We start from the raw sequence: 22727 nt of genomic DNA, 5'->3' as shown, positions 1-22727 counted from the left end.
ATGCACAGATTATAATATTAAAAAGACAGAAATTTTGAAACACATTCACTACTTCAAATATAAAAAAAAGTCAATGAAATTCCAATTGTCAATATTTCATGGTGGAAGTTCACAAATATAATTTGTAAATCCTGATTGTAGAATTTCATATGTAGATTGTCTTCACTAGAAATTTGAAAAATTTAAATCATCAATTTTAGTAGTATACTTAAGTATTCTATACTTTATTTTGCTTTCAGAATAGACACATTGTTTTAGCTTTTTATTTTATAATGCCCAAACTCCTGAAGTTTTTCTCTTCTCAATGATGAGAAAGAGGTCACTATCCTTATTGTTCTTTCCTTTGAGTATTTCAACTTTTCTGTCTTGCATCTCCTTCTATTTGTGTTCCAAAGTTGGTTCCACCACTACATAACTTTGGCAAGCTATTTAATTGTTCTATGCTTGCAGGCTCAATAGTAGAATAAAAGATTAAACAGAGCTATTACGGGGATTTCAATTAGACATGTTAAGCGTTTTGCTTAACATGAAACATAGTAGATCCTCAAATGAAAGCTGTTATTATCTGGCAGAAGAGTAAAGTACACAAATAGTTTAGTCTAAACCCCGCTAGAGGACTTGGTTGATGTGTGCTCTATAATAATAGCTGCCACATCTACTCAAAACCCTGGAGTCCTGACGTCCATCAAGCTGCACTAGGAGATCTCAACCATCCAAGAGGGGTCGTCAGGGAAGCTAGGTACAATTGCTGCCTAGTTAGAATGGTACTTGGCCCATGAGGACATGAAACTTGGACTCTCACGCCATTTATCACTCAACAAATGTTTGCTGAACATCTTTCTGCACCAGGAACGTACAGCTGGAAATAACTAGAAACAAAAAGAGCTCCCGCTCTTGTAGAGCTGACGTTCTATTTTATAGCTTTCAAAAAGTATCATCACATCGTTTGAACCTCACAATCGTACTCCAGTTAAAGCGAGAATTACTCTCTCCACAAGACAGGTGAGAAACCCGGTGCAGAAAAGTTTTTGCAACTCGCGTCAGCGTTCAACGAAAGCAATGGGCTCGAACATCTGACAGCTGGTAGAAAGAGCCGTCACCGCGGACCCCATACACTGCATGAGACGATCAAACCGCTGTGGCCGCGAGTCCCGCGGTCAGGCAGCGCTGCGCCGCAGCTAGTCCAGGACTCTGGCCTCTGCTGCGCACGTTCCTCCCTCTAGCAAGCCCCTCACCTGGCCTCTGCGCTTCCTGAAGTGACAGCTGAAAGTAGCGGGAGGAGGCGCCTGTTGACGGAAGCTGTCACCTTTGACCTAGGAAGTTCCCGCGTCTGCTGGAGGCGCAGTTCCGGTTAGGCGGCAGAGTTTGTTTACGTTGCTCGCTGACCGGTCGGTTGCCTTCCTCAGCTCGGATGCCAAGATGGGGAAATCCTTCGCCAACTTCATGTGCAAAAAGGACTTTCATCCTGCCTCCAAATCCAATATCAAAAAGGTGAGTAGAGGATACCCAAAGGGATCTGGCTTACGGCCACTGGGTTCCCAAGGGCTGCTGAGGTGAGAGTGGTGATGTCACTGGGATGCCGGGGTATCACCTCCTCTCCAGGCCAAAAGCCCAGGTGCTCTCGCCCCCCTTTCCCTCACTGATGAAGCAGGCGCTCTACGTTTGTTCTACATCCAGGACGAGTTGGGAGGCCCTCGTTGGCTCTGTCGGTCAAAGTGTAAATCCATAAAACGTGGAGCCTGCGCTCACAGTTGCTCAATACTTGCCTTAACTGGTTCGGGTTTGGTCTTTTCGAATCCGAGGTTCACGGCTCCTTAGTTCTCTCCTCTACAGAGACGACTGTTTATTTAAGATAGCTCGTATAAAAGAAATCACCCCTTGCTTCCTCTCTTCAGCTCACCTGATGGCCTCATTGAATATTAGCGTTTTAAATAATTAATTACAGTCGGGGCGGTGACGCACTCAGGAGGATCACAAGTTGGCGGCCAGCCTTTGCAATTTAGCGAGATCCTCAGCAACTTCTCGAGACCCTGTCTCAAAATTTAAAAAAAAAGAAGAAGAAAGGGTTGAGGATGTAGCTTAGTGATAGAGTACATCTGGACTCAATCACTGGCACCAAAAATAAATAAGGCAAAATTAATTTATTAGAGGCTGGAGTTGTGGCTCAGTGGTAGAGCACTTGCTTAGCATGTGTGAGGCACTGGGTTCAATTCTCAGCACCGCATATAAATAAATGAATAAAATCAAGGTCCATCAACATCTTAAAAAAATATTTTAAAAAAAATAATTAATTAGGGCTGGGGATGTGGCTCAAGCGGTAGCGCGCTCGCCTGGCATGCGTGCATCCCGGGTTCGATCCTCAGCACCACAGACAAACAAAGATGTTGTGTCAGCCGAAAACTAAAAAATAAATATTAAAATTCTCTCTCTCTTTCTCTCAAAAAAAAAAAATAATAATTAATTAATTAATTACAGTTCAGCTAAGCTCAGGGCAGAAAAACCATAGCGAAAATGATTGTGGTGAAAAGCAAAAGGATGAAGTAAAAAGTCAGAGCTTTGGAGGCAGACGAGGATTCTGACCATTCCAGCATAGTCGGTATTAGACCTTGCATAAAATATTTATATATTTATTTGTTTATTGGTACTGGGGATTGAACCAATGGGCTACATCCCAACCATTTTTTATTTTGAGACAAGTTCTGCTAAGTTGCTAAGGGTCTCTCTCTACAAGTTGCTGACACTAACCTTAAACTTAGCAATCCTCCTGCAGTCCCTGAATTACAGGCATTGCCACACAAAATAGTTAATATCCCTGATCCAAAATTTCTTAATCTACAAATTGAGGATGATCAGTATCACTTGCTTTGACTTGTAAAGTTGTGAAGAGTAAATGAGATGGTGTATCTCATCCAGCCCCTAGGACTGTCCTCCATAAATATTAACACCTCATACCATTGAACTTCTATCCTTTTCTTTATACCCTGCATTCTTCCTTGAATGTGTATCTACTTTCCTAAATCTCTATCTGGGCCTTTAGGGGGAAAAAAATGAGATAGTGTGGGTAGAGGATTTGAAACAAAGTGAGTGCTTAGTACTGTGTGCATCACATACAGGGGGTACTAAAACTGTTAATTGACTATACACACAAACTTGTGAAATGAACTAGGCTTTTAATTTTATATATAGCTTGTTTTATGTTTTTGAGTTTTATATAGCCATGTGAATATGTACATATATATGTAAAGTATGTTACCACCATGTAAATAGAATTATGTTTTATATACTAATGCATATATTTGCATTAGAAAATCTTTGGCAGAACAGAGCATAATAGTGCACACCTGTAATATCAGTGCTTGGGAGACTGAGGCAGGAGGATCACAAGTTCAAAACCAGCATCAGCAACTTAGTGAGGCCCTAAGCAACATAGTGAGACCCTGTCTCTAAATAAAATTTTAAAAGGGCTGAGGGTGTGTGGCTTGGTAGATAAGACCCTTGGGTTCAATCCCTGGTGCCAAAAAAAAAAATCTTTTGCAAGGGTTGGGGTTGTAGCTCAATGGTAGAGCACTTGCCCAGCACATGTGAGGCACTGGGTTCAATCCTCAACAGCACATAAAAATAAATAAGTCAAATAAATATATTGTGTCCATCTACAACTTTTAAAAAATTTAAAAAGAATCTTTGGCAGGATATGCAATAAATGGATAACACTAGCTACCTGTGAATACAATTACTTGATAAAAAATAACTTAATAACCAAAACTAAAAAATAAATAACCAAAACTTATAAAGCGTTCTATGCTTGTAAAGCATTCTAATCTATGTCTCATTCTCTTTACTATTTTTATGGTGTTGAGAATTTCACACCGACACCTTTACCCTAAGGTGTTCATGCTCCTGAGCACTTCTGTCTTATTTCTTTGGTTTTTGTTTTGTTTTGTGCTGAGGATTGAACCTAGGGCCTCCATCATGTTGGGCAAGCACTCTACCACTAAACTAAGCCCCTAGCCCCTGTCTTATCTCTTTGTTTCTTTTCTTGTCTCTTCCTTTTTTTCCTACAATTTCATTTCCTTTCCCTTTTTTCTCTTTCTCCAGTTCTCCTCTCTTAGGGTATTGGTGACACCCAGTAGCATTAGTGGCCATTGCATAACACTACTTCTTATGTCCTATACTAATGGGTTATCTATGTTAGACATATTCTATGTAAAGAAATGCTTTTTTTGCTCTCTGAAATAACGCAGGGACCGGTACAAGGTGCTGTTGTACCACACATACTGAAAGCAGTTCTCATGTTTGTGTGAAAGTATAGCTATATTGAATGGTTGAATTTTAGGATTTATATCAAGATACAAATCATATTTTTAGATATTATTTTGTGATGATGTCATTATTACTAAATTGGACTGCCATAAACAATGCCATTTTATATTTAATTATGAAAAAAACAAACTTGCTACTTAACTTAAATCCAACTATTTAATTTACTTTTTTACTTTACTCATTTAGGTATGGATGGCAGAACAGAAAATATCATATGATAAGAAGAAACAAGAAGAATTAATGCAACAGTACCTTAAAGAACAAGAGTCATATGATAATAGGTGAGATATGCCTCTCTGCCATTGTTTTTAGAATAATCAATTACAGGAGACTAATCCCTTTACTCTCATAGATGGCCACTTAATTTGACTTTACCCATAATTCACGTAAAATGTATTTTCATACGACTCATATAGTTTCTGAGCAAAGCTGGGTGTGGTAGCTACTTCAGAGGTTGTGGCAAGAGATTTGCTTGAGCCCAGGAGTTTGAGACCAGCCTTGGAAAATAGTGAGACCACTGTTACAAAAATAGATTTAATAAACAAAGCACAGTGTATTCCTAGCAGCTCAGGAGGCTGAGGCAGGAGGATTGGAGTTGAAAGCCAGCCTCAGCACCTTAACAAGGCTCCAAGCAACTCATTGAGACCCTGGCTGTAAATAAAATATAAAAAAGGGATAGGGTTGTGGCTCAGTAGTTGAGTGCCCCTGGGTTCAATCCCCTGTACAAAAATATAAATAAATAAATAATAAATATAAGTAAACCAATCAATGAAAATCAAGTAAACTGTAGAACACTCCTCTGTTTATGGGCATTGGGGTTGCTTATACTTTTGAGCTGTTGTGAATAATGCTGTAAATCTTGACATAGAGGTAACTGTTCAAGTTCCTGTTTTCAATTTCTTTAAATATATTTTTAGGTGGGGCTGGGTTTGTGGCTCACCGATAGAGTGCTCGCCTAGCACGGGTGGGACCCGGGTTTGATCCTCAGCACCACATAAAAATAAAGACATTGTGTTATGTCCATCTACACCTAAAAAACAAATATTAAAAAAAAATTAAAATTAAAAAAATAATAAATATATTTTTAGGAATGGAATCACTGGATCATATAATTCTATGTTTAGCTTTTTAAGGAATCACCAAAATTCTTTTCTATAGTGACTGTGCTATCTTTTATTTTTATTAGAACTTTATAGTTATATATAGTAGTTGGGGGGCTCATCCCAACAAACTCATACATGCATGAAATTTTAATTCAGGTCATGATCCCCACTTTTTCCTCCCATTTCCTTCCCCTCTCCCATTCTCCTTCCTCTACTATACTTCCATTTGCTTGTTTATTTATATTTGATCAGTTCTTTTTACTTATGCATAATGGTGAAGTTCCCTGTTGATTTTTGTTTGTTTGGTATCAGGAGTTGAACTCAGGGGCACTCAACCACTGAACCAGATCCCCAGTCCTATTTTGTATTTTATTTAGAGACAGGGTCTCATTGAGTTGCTGAGCGCCTCACTTTTGCTGAGGCTGGCTTTGAACTCATGATCCTCCTGCCCCAGCCTCCCAAGCCACTGGGATTTCAGGCATGTACCACTGTTTTTGTTTTTTAATTTATTTTTTAGTTATAGGTGGACACAATATCTATTTTATATTTATGTGATGCTGAGGGTAGAACCCAGAGCCTCACGCATGCTAGGCGAGCGCTCTACCTCTGAGCCACAACCCCAGCCCCTCCCGGCCACAATTTCTTAATCCATCATTTATTGGTGGGCACCTGGGTTGATTTCATAATTTAGTTATTGTGAATTGCTCTGCTATAAACATGGAGGTGACTTTATTGCTGTAGTATGCCAATTTTAGATCTTTTAGGAAAATACCAAGGAATGAGATAGCTAGGTTATCCCTAGTTTTGTAAGAAATCTCCATACTGCTTTCCTGAGTAGTTGTACTAGTCTACAGTTCCACAAAAATGTACAAGTGTACTTTTTCCTTGCCAGCATTTACTGTTTGTGTTCTTGATCGCTGCCGTTCTGACTGGAATAAGATGAAATCTTGGTGTAGTTTTGATTTGCGTTTCCCTGATTGATAGAGATGTTAAACATTTTTTCATAGGTTTTTTTGACCATTTGTGTTTCTTTTTTCAGAAGTTTCTGGTTAGTTCTTTGGCCCATTTATTGATTGAGTTAGTTGGTTTGAGTTTTTGTTGTGTTTTTTTGTTTGTTTTGTTTTGTTTTGGGGGGGGGTATTAAGTTGAATTCTTTATATATTCTGTATGTTAACCCCCTATTGGAGAAGTCACTGGTCTCCCATTCTGTAGCTCTCTCTCCATACTTTTAATAATTTCCTTTGCTGAACTGCTCTATTTAACTTTTTTTTTTTGGTTTTTTGTGTTCAGCAGTAACCATCCTAGTAAGTATGAAGTAGTATCTCATTGCAGTTTTGGATTTACATTTCCATAATATTTAGTGATGCTGAGCTTTTTAATTTTCATTTTTTTAAAAATATTTTTTAGTTGTAGTTGGATGCAGTACCTTTATTTTATTTATTTTGATGTGGTGCCGAAGATCAAACCCAGGGCCTCGCACGTGCTAGGCAATTGCTCTACTGCTAAGCCACAACCCAGCCCTTAATCTTCATTTTTTAATGGTGTTAATATAATACAAAATTTACATACTTGTGTAAAGACATGTTGACTTCTAAGTATATTAAGAGTTTTGGCGTCATCACCATAATCTAATTTCAGAACGTTTCATCTCCGAAAAAGAAATCTTATACCTATTAGCAATTACTTCCAATTTCACAACCTTGTCCTTCTTCTACCTCTCAGCCCTAAGTAATTGCAAGTCTACTATCTCTATAAATTTGCCTATTCTGGACATGTCCTGTACATGTGGCATCTTGTAACTGATTTCTTTTTCTTAGCATGTTTCATGGTATGACATGTATCAGCACTTAATTCCTTTCTGTTGCTGAATAATAATCCATTGTATGGATGTCTGTACCTACATTCTTTTGCTTCTCTTTTTTTTTTTCCATAACAGTTATTTATAGAATCCAATGGAAGTAAGAGAAGAATCTCAATCATGTAGCATATCCATTTTGATTGTGTTTTCCAAGTATGAGAGGAAATTCTATTTCCTCGTTGGCTTTCTTCTTTATAATTAGCACTTTACCTGTATTTTTTGAATTAAACTTTAACTCAGACATACAATTTGTGGCTGAGGATTTTTTTATAAAAAGCCAAACATTTCTTTTTGTAAATGGAACCTGAACAGGAAACTTTCAGTGTTAAAATGGAACAATACAAATAAGATTTTTGAGGTACAGCAGGCACTGATTCTATCATATTAAGTTGCTTATTGGAGAGTTTTTTAAAAATGAGTCTTTTTTCATTGGCCTCACTAAAGAATTTGAGTCTCTCATTTAGATTCTTAAAAGCATTAATTGGCTTTGACTTTCTCAAGAAAACCCAGACTCATTTTCAAAACTGATTCCTCACAATTAAGAAAAACTGTTGGCAACCTTGTCCTTGTCCAACTGTTTAACTTAATTCCAACTCTGTGATGACCTTCAGGATTTCAACAGCATTTCAGAATTTAAGAAAAGTCCTTTAGAGTGACCGTAGAGTTTTTCCTCTTTTTTGTTGAGAGGACCAGAATATTTCAAGTAAGAAGACAGTTTCAGAACTTACAGCCTATTATTAAAGAAATAGTATTGTTTGATTTCCATTCACATATTCTAAAGAAACAGTATTGTTTGATTTCCATTCACATATTCTAAATGTCCTCTAATCAGTGGGGTAAAATTTTAGAATTTGAGCTCTAACAAAAAAAATATTTATTTTTATTCTCTTGGGGTTCCTTTTGGGGTGGAAGGATAAAACTGTTAAGTTTATTTCTTATGTCATTTAGATTGCTTATGGGAGATGAACGTGTAAAGAATGGCCTTAATTTCATGTATGAAGCCCCACCAGGAGCCAAAAAAGGTACTTGCCCCCTTTCCTTAAAATATTTTATGTGTTTACAACTACAGATTGAGAACTGCTGGGTGGGATAGCACAAACCTGTAGTAGCAGCTACCAGGGAGTCTCAAAACAGGAAGAGGCAAGTTCAGGACCAACCTGCACAACATAGTGTGACCTCCATCTCAAAGAAATTAATTAATCAAAATTTAAAAAAAAAAGATTGAAAACTGCTAATAGACTTTTTTTTTTTTTAAGAGAGAGAGAAAGAGAGAATTTTTTTTTTTTTTAGTATTTATTTTTCAGTTTTCGGTGGACACATCTTTATTTTATGTGGTGCTAAGGATAGAACCCAGCTCCCCGCACATGCCATGCGAGCGCGTTACTGCTTGAGCCACATCCCCAGCCCGCTAACAGACTTTTTAAAAGTATTCTTTGTTTTTAAAGATTGTTATCATGTCAGGTGCAATGGTGCAAACCTATAATCCCTATCTGGGAGGCTGAGACAGGAAGATCACAAGTTTAGTAACACCCTCACTTAAATAAAAAGGACTGGGTTTGTAGTTCAGTGTTAGAGCACCCCTAGCTTCAATCCCCAGTACTCCAAAGTAATAAATAAAATTGATTTTCTGAGGAGATAATAAAGAATAATATTATAACCAATAAAGTAGAATAAATATTAAAAATATTGTTCTATTCTAGTAATTTTTCATGAGGTGTCCTTTTGGGAGGAAAAAAATCTCAACACCAGCAGAAATGCATTTATTCTTTTATAATGTGGTTATATGTTTAATCTTTCCTTCTAAATATACTTGTGTGTATAAAATACAATATTCACTGTCAGTAAAAAGCATAAAAGTTTCAAAATTAGCAATTAACAATTAGCAATTAACATGCTTGTTAAATACAGTATTGTTAAATTCAGTACTGTGTTTTATCCTTTCGTCCTTGATTTTTATCTCATGCAAGAAGAAAGAAGTCAAACCAGTACAATCTTACAAATTATAATCAAATAACATATCATAGTGGTAATATATTTGACTTTTACACTGATAATTTTAACTTGTCCTACTTTTTCCCCTCCTGTATTTTTGATATGCAATCAAGAAAACAAAGAGGTAAAGCACTATTTACTGTTTGAATTTACTTATAATTAATTTTGATTTTATGGAGAAAAATTGAAAGACTTTTTAATGAATGTTTTAGAAAGAAGAAACAGAAGGAGAGACAGAATACAAATTTGAATGGCAGAAAGGAGCTCCACGAGAAAAGTACGGTCTGGTTTGCTTTTAAGATACAATATATATCACTATATCTGCAATCCCATCTTATGTTATCACCTTTATATGCATTAGAGAAAGTAACTAATATGAAAACATTTTTATTGAACTTTCTTATGCAACCAATCTAGTTTTATCATAGTCTTGTTTTATATACTTGTTCTTTTTATTTATAAATTACAAACTATAAGCCTAGGTATTTGATAACTATTTTGAAATATTAAATAGACTATAGTTCTGTATACTTATTGAAGTAATAACACATTTCATATTGTTCTGAGAACTATAACTTTTTCAAGTTAACTACCATTGAATCTATTAAATTATTCTTAATATTTTATTTATACATTTTCTCTACTTAATAGATATGCCAAAGATGACATGAACATCAGAGATCAGCCCTTTGGCATTCAGGCAAGTGACATGTATTTTACCCTTTACGAATAATTTTTATTTAGTGAATATCTACATTATTATCAAAAAGGTGTTCAAGCTGAAAAAGAACAATATGGTTTGTATTTGTATCAGACAATGGTAGGAATAAGGAGAAAACATTAAATGTGGTAGACTGACCAAAAATGGGAATCAAAATTACTAATAAGAGTTATGGGCGGGCTGGGATTGTAGCTCAGCGGTAGAGCGCTCGCCTAGCATGCGTGGGGCCCTGTGTTCAATCCTCAGCACCACATAAAAATAAATGAATGGAATAAAGGGATTGTATCCAACTACAACTTAAAAAAATAAATATTAAAAAAAAAAGAGAGAGTTATAGGGCTGCAGTTGTGGCTCAGCTGTAGAGCCCTCGCCAAGCATGTGTGAGGCCTGGGTTTGATCCTCAGCACCACATAAAAATAAATAAATAAGATAAAGATATTGTGTCCAACTACAACTAAAAAATAAATACTTTAAAAAAAGGAGTTATAATGATGTTGGTGTCTGCTCTTTTCTAAGAATTTGGAGAATTAGTTCATGACCAAGAAAAGATTTAAAACAGTCATTTGTTTAGAATCAGGGCAGCCTGTCACTAGAGGGAATCCTTATAAAGAAAATGTTGTTGGAACCTTTCCTTGCTTGTTCATTTATGTATTATCTGTCACTTCAACAGCAGAGCTGGGTCATTACAGTTGGCACAGAGGTTGGGCCTGAAAAGCTTAAAATAAGTTCTATTTGAACCTTTACAGGAAAATTTTGCCAGCTCCTGGTTTAGAAATTTGAAACTTTTAATTTTGACTTATTAAAACTAAGAAATTTTAAGATGATATTGTTATATTGCCACCAATTAAGAAGTAGAAAACAATAGGATTCACTTAGGTATTGGGCAGAATTTATAGTAAGATTTTAGTATTTGTATTAAATTTACCAAACTTAGTTTTGTAGTCTCTTTTCCTACAGATCTTTTTAAAATGTGAATAATTTAACTTGAATCCTGCCAAACATTGGTTAGATTCTTAGTATTTTAGTAACCAAAAGAGTATTCACTTTTCTCAGGTTCGAAATGTAAGATGTATTAAATGTCACAAATGGGGTCATGTCAACACAGATCGAGAGTGTCCTTTGTTTGGTCTTTCTGGAATCAATGCAAGCTCGGTTCCCACTGATGGCTCAGGTAGGCATTAGACATGTTTTTTTTTTAGAATTTAGGTAAACAAGGAAAGAAAAATAACATTTTTTTCTTTAATATGAGTATTTTTTGTTTTATTTGAGTTTTATTGTTTTAGACTAAGGCACATTACCAAAATATGATTATCATTGAGAAATTCTGTGTTGAATCTGAAATGCTTTATAATAGAATTAAAATGTAATTTTTCCAGCCAAAGGCCCTATGAACTTGATTTTTAAGGTAAGATAACAATAAATGCTTTATCAGGTTAGTGGCCTAAAATTAGAAAATAAATGGTTCATTCTCATATTTAGATTCTCCTGATTTTTAGAAAAGGCTGGAGTGAAAGCCTCAGCAATCATTTCTCTTTGGTTCATGGAATTAAAAACAAAACTGAGTAAAAAAAAGATGATAAATATGTTTAAATTGGGTTTTTATTGGAAAATTATTTATCTTACTACGTATTACTTTCTAAAAAAAATTTGTCCACTTGGGTTTGCATCATTTTGGCTCTTCATAAAAAGGATACTAAAACTGTGAAGTTTTAGCTTAAGTTTATCATTATCTTACTACTATTTCATTGAGATAGCCATACTAATTTAATCCTGTCTCAGAATAAGTCATAATAGAAATACCCTACTTAACTCTATAACCTTCAGTGAGTAATTTCACTTTTATGGGCTTCAACTCCTGATTTTTTTTTTTTTTTTTTTTTTTTTTTTTTTTTTAAAGAAATCTTACATAAAACCCTAAAACATAAAAGCACTGCTACTTTATTGAAACAAGTCCTCTGGGCATTAAGTCCCCTTCTTTCAGTCCCAAGGCCTCCAGTCATCTCTTTAGAATCTCTATGGTTTTTGCTGTTCACCTCAATCTTGAGCCTACGGTTCATCCTCATTCAACTTACAACCTTCTGCATCTGTTCTTACAGCTAGAGATCCTGCTTTCTTCTAGAAAACCACGTTCAAAAAAGTTCATCTTAATATTAGGAGTTTAGGAATTTGATCCATCATAATTTTGGGCATTTCCCTAGTGGTGGTATAGATGTTAGAGTTGGTGAAGGAAGCATACCTATAAAATACTGTGATTAATTTTTGAAAAATCTTTATTCCTGTAAAATAGGTTCAGAAACCACCTTTTAAGGAGAAGGAGACTATTTGTTCAGTTGTAAGACAATGTTAATACAGTCTTTGTTCTGGCAAAATACCTTATAAAAGAACTTACCACTGATACCACAATACAGATACTCTTAATAACCCACATAGCTAATTCTCCCTCCTTCCCCGCCCTCTCCCAATTAGTAGAAGGGATAAAGGCCCCAAAGGAAATAAAACCCCAAAGAAAATGGAGTGGAGTAGGTCATACATCAAGAACCCATTTGGCTCAAATATTTTTGACACTTCCCTTTATTAGTCCAGAGATTCATTGTTACATCTTAAAAGTATATTCTGTTTTCTAGGTAGGGTTGCTTCTTTCTCATCTTTTCCTTCATGCCAATCTTATAGTTTCCTTACACCTACATGATTCATGGGTTGTTTTGAGACAAGCAGAAGTAGTAGCTGTCTTTCTTCCCCAGCCTCATCTTACTCTGATCCTGCTTCTGAGAGAATGAGTAGGATAGACTCCAGGCTTAGCCCTTTCTTTTAATAATCAGTAGGCCTGCCTTGTCTTGAGTCTGTATTAGAAAGTATGCTAACAACAACCCAAAGAACTTGTGTATTAACCTATTTTTAAAAGTATTGAAAACAAGAGCTGGGGTTGTGGTTCAGTGGCAGAGCACTGGCCTCACACATGTGAGGCACTGGGTTCGATCCCCAGTGCCACAAAAAATAAATAAACAAAATAAAAGTATTGTGTCCAACTACAACTAAAATATTTTTTAAAAATAAAGATATTATGTCCATGTTTAACTAAAAATATTTTTTTTAAAAATAAGTATTGAAAACAATAAAACCCCACAGCCATATGCCACACAGTTAGTAAATTCCTGTATAATGCAGCTCGTTATGGACTCTTCTTTAGCCCTCCATCTGTATCCATTAACCTTATGGTAATTCAGTGTATGCAGTTCAGGTTTTTGTATGCCATTCATTGGTGTATTATTGTAGAACTATTCTTCAGTTAAATGAACTCTGTCCAAATAACATGAATGAAGTAGAAAAATACATAACTTGTTGAATCCTATTGTTTTACCTATATTTAACCATATTTAAGAAGTCTACATATATTGACATATGTTACATACAATATATTGTCTGTTTTGTCTGTGAAATTTGGTAAAGACTTAAAAGAACTGTATACAGGGTGTTGGAGCAAGTATGGTAAGATGAATATTTCAATCCTTTGTTAATAAATTGAACAGCCATTTTGAAGGGCCATAATATATATCAAAAGTCTTCAAAACATCCTTTGGGGCATGCCTGTAATCCTAGCTACTCAGGAGGCTGAATCAGGAGGATTGCAAACTTGAGGCCAGCCTTAGCAATTTACTGAGGCCCTGTCTCAGAAAAACACAAACAAAAATCCACCATATCCTTTTACCTTCCAGTAATTAAAAGAAAGCAATAAGGTACACCCTCAAAGATTCACAGTAATGAAAGATTAGAAACAACATGTAGACTTCTCAAGTATGGTTAAATATAGGTAAAACAATAGGATTCAACAATTTATGCATTTTTCTACTTCGTTCATGTTATTTGGAAAAAGTTCATTTGACTGAAGAGGAATTCTACAATGATACCCCAATGAATGTCCATCAGCAGTTATTTATAGAGCAATTATAAGTTCTGTGATGAAAATTTAATTGGAAACTGTGATCAAAACTAACTGGGGAGTTACTGTATTAAGTGGTCAGAAAGGCCCCTCTGAGGAAGTGATGTTAAGATGAGACCTGAGGGCTGGGGATGTGGCTCAAGCGGTAGCGTGCTCTCCTGGCATGCGTGCAGCCCGGGTTCGATCCTCAGCACCACATACAAACAAAGAAGTTGTGTCCGCTGAAAACTAAAAAATAAATATTAAAATTCTCTCTCTCTCTCTCTCTCTCTCTCTCTCTCTCTCTTATAAAAAAAAAGATTATTATAAAAAAAAAGATGAGACTTGAATGACAAGACGAATACAGCAATGTGAGATCTGGGAAAAGAGCATTTGGCGTATCAGTATCAGGCAAAAGGAACAGCCTTTCATACAGAGGGACCCATCAATCCTGATAGGGCACATACTTAGTGGCACTCACCTAGTGGTTAAAAACATTGACTGAAGGGGCTGGGGTTGTGGCTCAGCGGTAGAGCGCTTGCCTAGCATGTGTGAGACCCTGGGTTCGATCCTCAGCACCACTTAAAAATAAATAAATAAAGGTATTGTGTCCAACTACAACTAAAAAATAACTATTTAAAAAAAGCAAAAATATTGATTGAAGATGACTCCTTAGATGCCTGCTTTAGAACTTCTACTCTGCAGCTTCTTAATTGTAACTTTAGGCAAGTTATTTAACATCTCTTGCTGATATGTATAAAACATAATAGTACCTACACCTCATAAAGTTGTTATGAAAACTAGATAAGTTAATACATGATGCTTAGAATAGTGCCTGGCATGTAATAATCACTTCTTGAGTATTTTTTTATTAATTGTGGAGTATCTACCACAAATGGAATACTCTACAACCATATGTAATATATATACATATATAATATAGCTAGAGATCTATGTTGATATGTAAGGATATAGGAGGATGTATCAAGTGTAAAGAAAGTTAAATGGTATCAATTAAAAGTATGTAGGATAAACAAAATGTCAGGCATTCCATAATTAAAGTGGCTTTCAAGGATGAAGTTATTTTTAAAATCTGTATGATTTTAGATGCTCTACCTTTTATGATAAAAGGGTGACTCACTGATATAAGAGCCTCTATTTTTAGGGTTGTCGATGTAGCTCAGTGGTAGTGCATTTGCCTGGAGCCTCTGGATTTGATCCCTAACCCCCCACACCCCCCAGAAAAGCCCTATTTGAAAATTAATTCTTAAAACCAGAGTTTATTGTTTATTTTTCAAACACTTGTTTTTAGCAACTATGTATTTGACATCCTACACATTAGCCAGTAAGTTTTTTAAACTTTATGTTCTGGTTTATTGAAGATATAGACTATTCCTAGTTTTCAATCAAATCAGAAACATTAACATATCACATAAGAGACAGTTGGGCACAGTGGTGCATGCTTATAATTCTAGCAGCTCAGGAGGCTTAGGCAGAAGTATCACAAGTTCAAAGCCAGCCTCAGAAACTTAGCAAGACCCTAACTCTAAATAAAAACTAAAAGGGGCTAGTGACAATCTACTCAAAATTAGAATACGATTTAAGAGTCTGTTTAATAGAGGAAAGCATTGTTAAATTAGGTAGTTAACAGAGTAAGAGGGACTAAAATGATCTCTGAAGAATTAAAATTTAGATAGGTAGAAAGAAAGTTTGACCCCCCCCCAAAAAAAAAGACCTGAAGAAAAACATAAGCACAAAAGAATTTAACTTGAATAGAATAAAATTTGAATGGCTCTCAAGATGGGATAGAGGGAATTTGTCCATTCATCCTGCAACCATTGTTTCCCAAGCTTACCTACTGTAAGGAATCACTTAACACAGCTTGTTTAAATATTGGTTCTCAAGCTCCTACCCCATATGGGGCTATTGAATAAGAGTCCAGGGAAAAGTCTGAGAATCTTATCCTCAGATAATGCTTCTGATCTGTTGTTTGTCTTTGGAAGGCAAATAATATAGAGGAAAAGGAAAGAGAAATGTGTTGAAAGAGCCTTATAAAAAAAAGGGGGGGGACAAATTTTCAACATTTCTATTTTAAGTATTGTAAAGAATCTAAATATCATGCAATAGGGAAATGGCACGATAAACTGTTGATATGTTAAGTGAACTAAAGGATATTAATTAAGCTAGGTGTGGTGTCGCAGGCCCATAATCCAGCTACTCAGGAGGCTGAGGCAGGAGAATCACAAGTTGGAGGCCAGCCTCAGCAACTTTTTTTTTTTTTAATATTTTTATTAGTTGTTCATGGATCTTTATTTTATTTATTTATTTATATGTGGTGCTGAGAATCGAACCCAGTGCCTCGCATATGCTAGGCAAGCGCTCTTCCACTGAGCCACAACCCCAGCCCCGGCCTCAGCAACTTATTGAGACCCTGATTCAAAATAAAAAATGAAAAGGGCTGAGGATATAGTTCAGTGTTAGAGAGCACCCCTGATTTCAATTCCCAGTACTCCAGATAAAAAATACTAACTGAATTTGCATTGGAATTCTCATATAAAACTCATGCATATAATTTAGAACTGAAAGGAAATATGAAGAAATGAAAATAGTTAAGATGTTAATTTGGTGAAATTACAAGCAATATTATTTTGTATTAAAATTTTAAAATAAACTTAAAATTTAGCCTTTTTAAACACTGATACTCTTCAGAAAGCTAATGCTTTCCTTTCTATTCCCGTGTTAAGTTTATTTTCAGAATAATTAGAACAGCTAAAGGAAGCAGAGTCATGGTTGTGGGCAAAGGCTGTGTTCACAATGAGAAATACCTAACAGACTGAATTAATTCTTTGCCTTAATCTTTATATCTTTAAGATATTAGGGAAACTTCCATTTCCAGTTTTTTCTTTCAAACTGACAAGGTATGAGAGTAAATACTGCCATATACACAGGGTATTTCATTTTTTTTTTTTAATTTTTTTTTTTAAAAAGCCCTTGGACCTAGGCAGGTCTTTTTTTTTTTTTAATATTTATTTTTTTTTTAGTTTTCGGCGGACACAACATCTTTATTTGTATGTGGTGCTGAGGATCGAACCCGGGCCGCGCGTATGCCAGGCGAGCGCGCTACCGCATGAGCCACATCCCCAGCCCTACACAGGGTATTTTAATTTCTTAAATTCTGTATCCAACTTGTCTAAGAATATCTGAAGACATTGAACTCTGTTAAAATTGTGAAAGGAATAGGGATTCATTCAGTTGTAAAGCCTTTGCCTAGTATGCACAAGGTCATAGGTTCCATCTCCAGCACCACAAAAAAAGAAAAAGAAATCAGTAGCTTTCACTATCTAGGTATTACATAAGGTGAAAGTTACCAATCTGTTTCTGATGTACCATCAAGGTTGAAAACCATTATCTTAAGCTGTTTATAAGAATAATTGAAGATTTGGGAGGATAGTACCTTTTACTGTTGATTTGTTTGTTTAACTTGTGTTTTACTTATCATAAAGTCATAAATTTATCCTAAGGAAATAGTCATGAATATGTTCTAAAGATTTAGTCACAAAGAATTGTGTATGATAGTGAGAGACAATACTAAAGTATCTAGTAAAAAAAACAAATTTTCCCCTGTACTGGGGTTTGAACCCAGGGGCATTCTACCCACAAGCTATATCCCCAGCCCTTTTTATTTTTATTTTGTGACAGGGTCTTACTAAATTGCTGAGGCTGTTCTCGAAACTTGTGTGTGATTGTTCTGCCTCAGCTTACCAAGTACCTGGGATTATGAACATGAACCTGGACTGTTGAAAGGAAATTAAGTGAATTATGGAACATTGTTATAATGGAATTCTGTACTATGCAGCATTTAAAATGATAAGATTTCTTAATGATGGGGATATTTTTTAAAACATTTAGTGAAATTTTAAAAAATAGGTTATAAGACAGAGAAATTACAGTTGTATATCTGTTTATGTGTATAGGTAGACACAGAAACAGATATTGTAAAGAAAAGGATTGGAAGAAGATAGACCAAATTAATAGTGGTTGTGTTTGGGTAGTAGGATTACTAAGATTTTTAGTTTTATCTTTTTGCTTATCCATATTTCCAACAGTGAAGATAAATTACATTTATAAATTTTTAAGTGAGCATTACTTTAAAAGAATTAAAAATTATACATAGAAATAAATTATTTTAAATTGTATTGCTCCATTAATGCCTCTAAAGTTTGACCTGAATTTAGCAGTAGTACTTAACTAAAGCTAATAGAAACTCTTAAAGGTTTCTCAAAAACAAAATCAAAACTTTACTATCTTAAATAGAAAAGTGAGTAATAATGATGTAATATTCTGAACTTGAATGCAATGAAAAATAAACTGACCAATTTCCTAATCCACTTGGTGATTCAAACTAAAAAAAAAAAAAAATCTTTTCATTTAAAAAAATCACCTATTGAATAATGTCTCACCAGTGAATAGAGATTATTTTTGCAATAAGGCAATTTCAGTAGATGTGGTTATCATGGGATAATCACACCCCTGGGGTACAGCCTTGTGCCTGTAATCTCCCAGGAGTGTAATTATTTCATGATAACTGCACCCCCTGGTGTTACATTATTTCTATTATGAAATTCTTAGTTTAGTATATAAAGTAACTTACTTTGATCACTGGAAACTGCAAGGTGCTGTTAGAATGCTCCAGCTGTGAGGTTTACAGAGACCAGCTATAAGATTTACTTCTCCTTTACAAAGTTAAATTAGGCAATCAAAATGCTTCTTTGGGCTAAGCTGGTTTAGAATATCTTTTCTACTGAAAAGATCATCTTACCTTTTTCATCCACTCCAGATACATCAAAATTATCCTTAAAACTTGTAAGCTTCAGTGATAACTGAATTTTTATAAAATATTCTATAACATAATTAAATGACTAATCCATATATCTTTTATCTATACTCTGTAGACCTTATTTTTATCACTGACTCTTAACATCTGTCAGTTATTTGTGTTTTTAATGTATATTGAAATTAAAAATCTTTTTCTTTTTTCTTAAACCACAGTGGAATATTTCAACAGAGCAAGTGATTTGTTTGTTTGTTTTTTCTGGTACTAGGGATTGAAGCCAGCCAGGGCCTCATGCATGCTAGGCAAGTGCTCTACCACTGAGCTGCATCCCCAGCCTTTTTATTTTATCTTGAGACAGGGTCTCACTAAGTTGCCCTCAAACTGAGGCTGACCTCAAACTGAGCAAGTATTGTTTTAAACAGCTTTATTGAGCTGTAATTTACATGCCATCAATGCAATGGCTTTTACTGTATTTACAGAGTTGTACATCCATCACTATAGTCAATTTTAGAACATTTTCATTTTCCTAAAAAAGAAAGAAAGAAAGAAAATCCCTTGACCCTCACCCTCCAGTCCCCAGCTGTAGGCAACCACTAAACTACTTTCTGTCCCTATGTCTTTGCCTCTTCTGGACATTCCATTATTCCATGGAATGTATTTTCCCATTACGCTTAAATGCTCAGATATTCACAAACACATACACCAGTCTTATAATAGCCCACCAGGATACAAGTTTATATGTAGGCACCTATAAAACAGGTAAATGTGTAAGATTTTCTTCAAAAAACATAAAGCAAAATTCTATTTTTAAACTCCTCTTTTCCCTAAACATGGATTTTGCATCTCTCTCCATGTTTGACTTTCAGATCTTTTTCTTCAGGAAGCAAATAGTTAGCTCTAAATAGTTACTCTATAGGAGAGCTAGACATGCTGAAGCACTTCCATTGCTAATATTTTATTAAAGATTATTACACCTATGTTTTTACACCTCATGAGAGGTACTGGTATGTAATTTTTCTTTCTTGTTTGTATTTGGTTTTGGTATCAGGATGATGTTAGTCTTATAGAATAAGTTAGGTAATGTTCCTTCTGTTTCTGTTATCTAGAAGAGATTGTTAATATAATTTTTTCTTTAAATATTCGATAAAATTAACCAGTGAATCCATCTGGGCCTGTCACTTTCTATTTTAGAAGGTTATTGATTGTTGGCTAAATTTCTTTACTAGATAGATGCCTATCAAATGATCTTTTTCTCCTTTTGTCAGCTTTGGTAGATTGTGTCTTTCAAAGAATTGGTCCATTTCATGTAAATCAGATTTAATGGTATAGAATCGTTTGTTGTATTCCATTATTACCCCTCTAATGTCCATGGATCTGTAGTGTGTGACCCTTATTTCATTTCTCTTTCCTTGGTTAGCTAGAGCTTTATCAACCTACTGATCTTTTTAAAGAACCAGCTTTTGTTGTGATTGATTTTTCTCCCTTGTTTTCCTCTTTTTATTTCTTCTCTTCTTACTTTGAATTTAATTTGCTCTTCCTTTTCTAGTTTTATAAGACAGAAGATTATGTAATTGATTTGGGAGAGGTGATGAAGTTTGAAACCAAGGCCTCACCCATGCTAGTCAAGTTCTGTACCACAGAGCTACACTCCAGCTCTACATATTGATTTTAAATCTTTTTTATAATACATGTATTTAGTACTATAAATTTCTTTCTGATTTGGTCTTTGCTGTATCCTACAAAATTTAATAGGTTTTATTACAATGATTTCTGACATTAACTACCCAGAAGTAGGCCAGACTTCACAGGTTAACAGTTCTCCAAAGACTATTCTCAATTAAGACACCAGCTACAAATTTGGGAGTTCCTAGACCACCCACCAAACCTGCTACAAATCCAGGGTTCCTTCTACCTGCCTAAGGTTTGATAATTCACTAGACTGACTTACAGAACTCAGAAACTAACACTATATTTGTGATTACAATTTTACTATAGTAAAAGGATAAAAATCAGGGTAAGCCAAAAGAAGAGGTACATAGAACAAGGTCTGGGAAGGTCCCAGACACAGTCTTCCAAAGTCTCCCTGTAGAGTCAGTACCTGTCACTCTTCTTGTACATTAATATATAACAACTTGCACAGAGTTTTATTAACCAGGGAAGCTTACCCAAGCTGTCTAATTTTTTATTGGGCTTTATTACATAGTTGTGAATGATCAAAATCATTAGCCATGAGATTTAACTCTTCTATCTCCAGCCCTTCTTTCTTCCTCAAAGGGCTTCTCTCACCTAGCTCAAAGTCTAGCCCTCTAATCACATGATTTATTTTTCTGATATGGTCAGCCACCATCTTGAGTCAGCTCTTTTTTTTTAGTATTTTTTTAGTTGTAGGTAGACACAATACCTTTATTACCTTTATTTCATTTATTTATATGTGGTGCTGAGGATCGAACCCAGGGCCTCTCACCTACTAGGTGAGTGCTCTACCACTGAGCCACAACCCCAGCCCTTGAGTCATCTCTTTAGCATGATCTGATCATGTATATTGAAATTAAAAATCTTTTTCTTTTTTCTTAAACCACAGTGGAATATTTCAATCATGAGTCACCATCATGAGTCACATCAATAACATAAACTATCAGGACCCACCAAAGATACTCTTATCACTCAGGAAATGTCAAAAGAGTTGAGGTTCCCTCAGAACTGGGGACAAAGGCTAGGCATGGGGGCCAGCCCAGCCATTCAGGAAGCTGCGGCATGAGGATCACAAGTTCAAAGCCAGCCTCAGCAATTTATTAAAGCCCTGTCTCAAAAAATAAAATGTGCTGGGGATGTGGCTCAGTGGTTAAGCACCCCTGTGTTCAATCCCTAGTACTGCATCTCCTCCTGACAAAAAGATAAAACTAAAAATCTTAGTAATCCTACTACCCAAACACAACCACTATTAATTTGGTCTATCTTCTTCCAATCCTTTTCTTTACAATATCTGTTTCTGTGTNCTTTAAAAAAAAAAAAAAAAAAAAAACCAGGAACTGTTTATACAGCAGTTGTATTGTCTATTCTTAGTTCAAAATATTTTTTACTTTCTCCTGAGACTTCTTTGATATATGTGTTTAGAGCTCTGTTATTTAATCTCAAAATATTTTAGGTTTTTCTTTTACTTTTATTAAGTTGTGTTATATGGCCCAGATGTGGTCTATTTGGTAAATGTTCTATATGAATGTGAGAAAATATATATATTCTGCTGTTGCTAGGTGAATGAAGTATTCTATAAATGTCAACTAGGAAAAAAAATGTCAACTAGATCCAGTTGATGAAACAGTTCAATATATTCTGATTTTTCACCTGTTGTATCTGTCAGTTATTGATAGAGGGATGGGAAGTCTCCAGCTATAATAGTGGAGTTGCCTGTTTCTAAAGATACTCATCAGTTTTTGCTTTACACATTTTGATGCTCTATTAGGCACATACACATATTTGGGGTCTTTTTGGAAAATTGACCCTTTTACCATTATGTAATACTCTATTTAGCCTTGGTATTTGTCCTTGCTCTGAAATCTGTTTGTCTAGAATTAATTTGGTGCCGGGTACAGTGGTGCATGCTTGTAATCCCAGCTACTCAGAAAGCTGAGATAGGAGGATTACAAGTATAAGGTAATCATACTTAACAACCAGAGCAACTTAGCAAATCCCGTCACAGATTTAAAAAATAAAAAGGGTGGCTCAGTGGTTTTAACGCAGTGGTAGAGTTCCCCTGGATTCAATAAAATTAATATATTATGCTCCATCTTTATTTGGTTATTGTTAGCCTGGGGTATATCTTTCTCCATTCATGCACTATTTTGCTTTGTTTTTATTTTTGTTTTTTTGTGGTGCTAAGGATCGAACTCAGAGGCTACCACATGCTAGGCAAGCACTATTACTGAACTAACCCCATCTCCCATTCTTTTACTTTTAATTTGTGTCTTTTTTTTTTTTTTTTTAGT

The 22727-nt window shown here is 35.2% G+C and overlaps 2 protein-coding genes across 6 annotated transcripts in view; one reads left to right on the top strand and one right to left on the bottom strand.

Moving 5' to 3' along the window:
- The window catches only part of Scrn3 (secernin 3), a 31423-nt gene extending 30038 nt beyond the window's left edge, over positions 1-1385 (bottom strand). For 2 of the 5 annotated variants that reach the window (XM_015479329.2, XM_048812520.1), the window contains exon 1: positions 1236-1385. The gene's annotated coding sequence lies outside the window, so the exon portion shown is untranslated. The other 3 variants (XM_048812519.1, XM_015479330.2, XM_048812518.1) reach the window with 3 other exon arrangements.
- Cir1 (corepressor interacting with RBPJ, CIR1) overlaps positions 1298-22727 on the top strand; it is a 40545-nt gene continuing 19115 nt past the window's right edge. Inside the window, exons 1-7 of the mRNA XM_015479331.2 lie at positions 1298-1491; positions 4507-4601; positions 8230-8303; positions 9387-9397; positions 9486-9550; positions 9925-9973; positions 11048-11165. Coding sequence (XP_015334817.1) covers positions 1420-1491; positions 4507-4601; positions 8230-8303; positions 9387-9397; positions 9486-9550; positions 9925-9973; positions 11048-11165 — 484 coding nt within the window. The 5' untranslated portion in view covers positions 1298-1419. The remainder of the gene's footprint in view (positions 1492-4506; positions 4602-8229; positions 8304-9386; positions 9398-9485; positions 9551-9924; positions 9974-11047; positions 11166-22727) is intronic.

This window comes from Marmota marmota, unplaced genomic scaffold (assembly GCF_001458135.2).
Source record: "Marmota marmota marmota unplaced genomic scaffold, marMar, whole genome shotgun sequence".
Lineage (NCBI taxonomy): Eukaryota > Metazoa > Chordata > Mammalia > Rodentia > Sciuridae > Marmota > Marmota marmota.
This window is presented reverse-complemented; position numbering and strand designations above follow the sequence as displayed.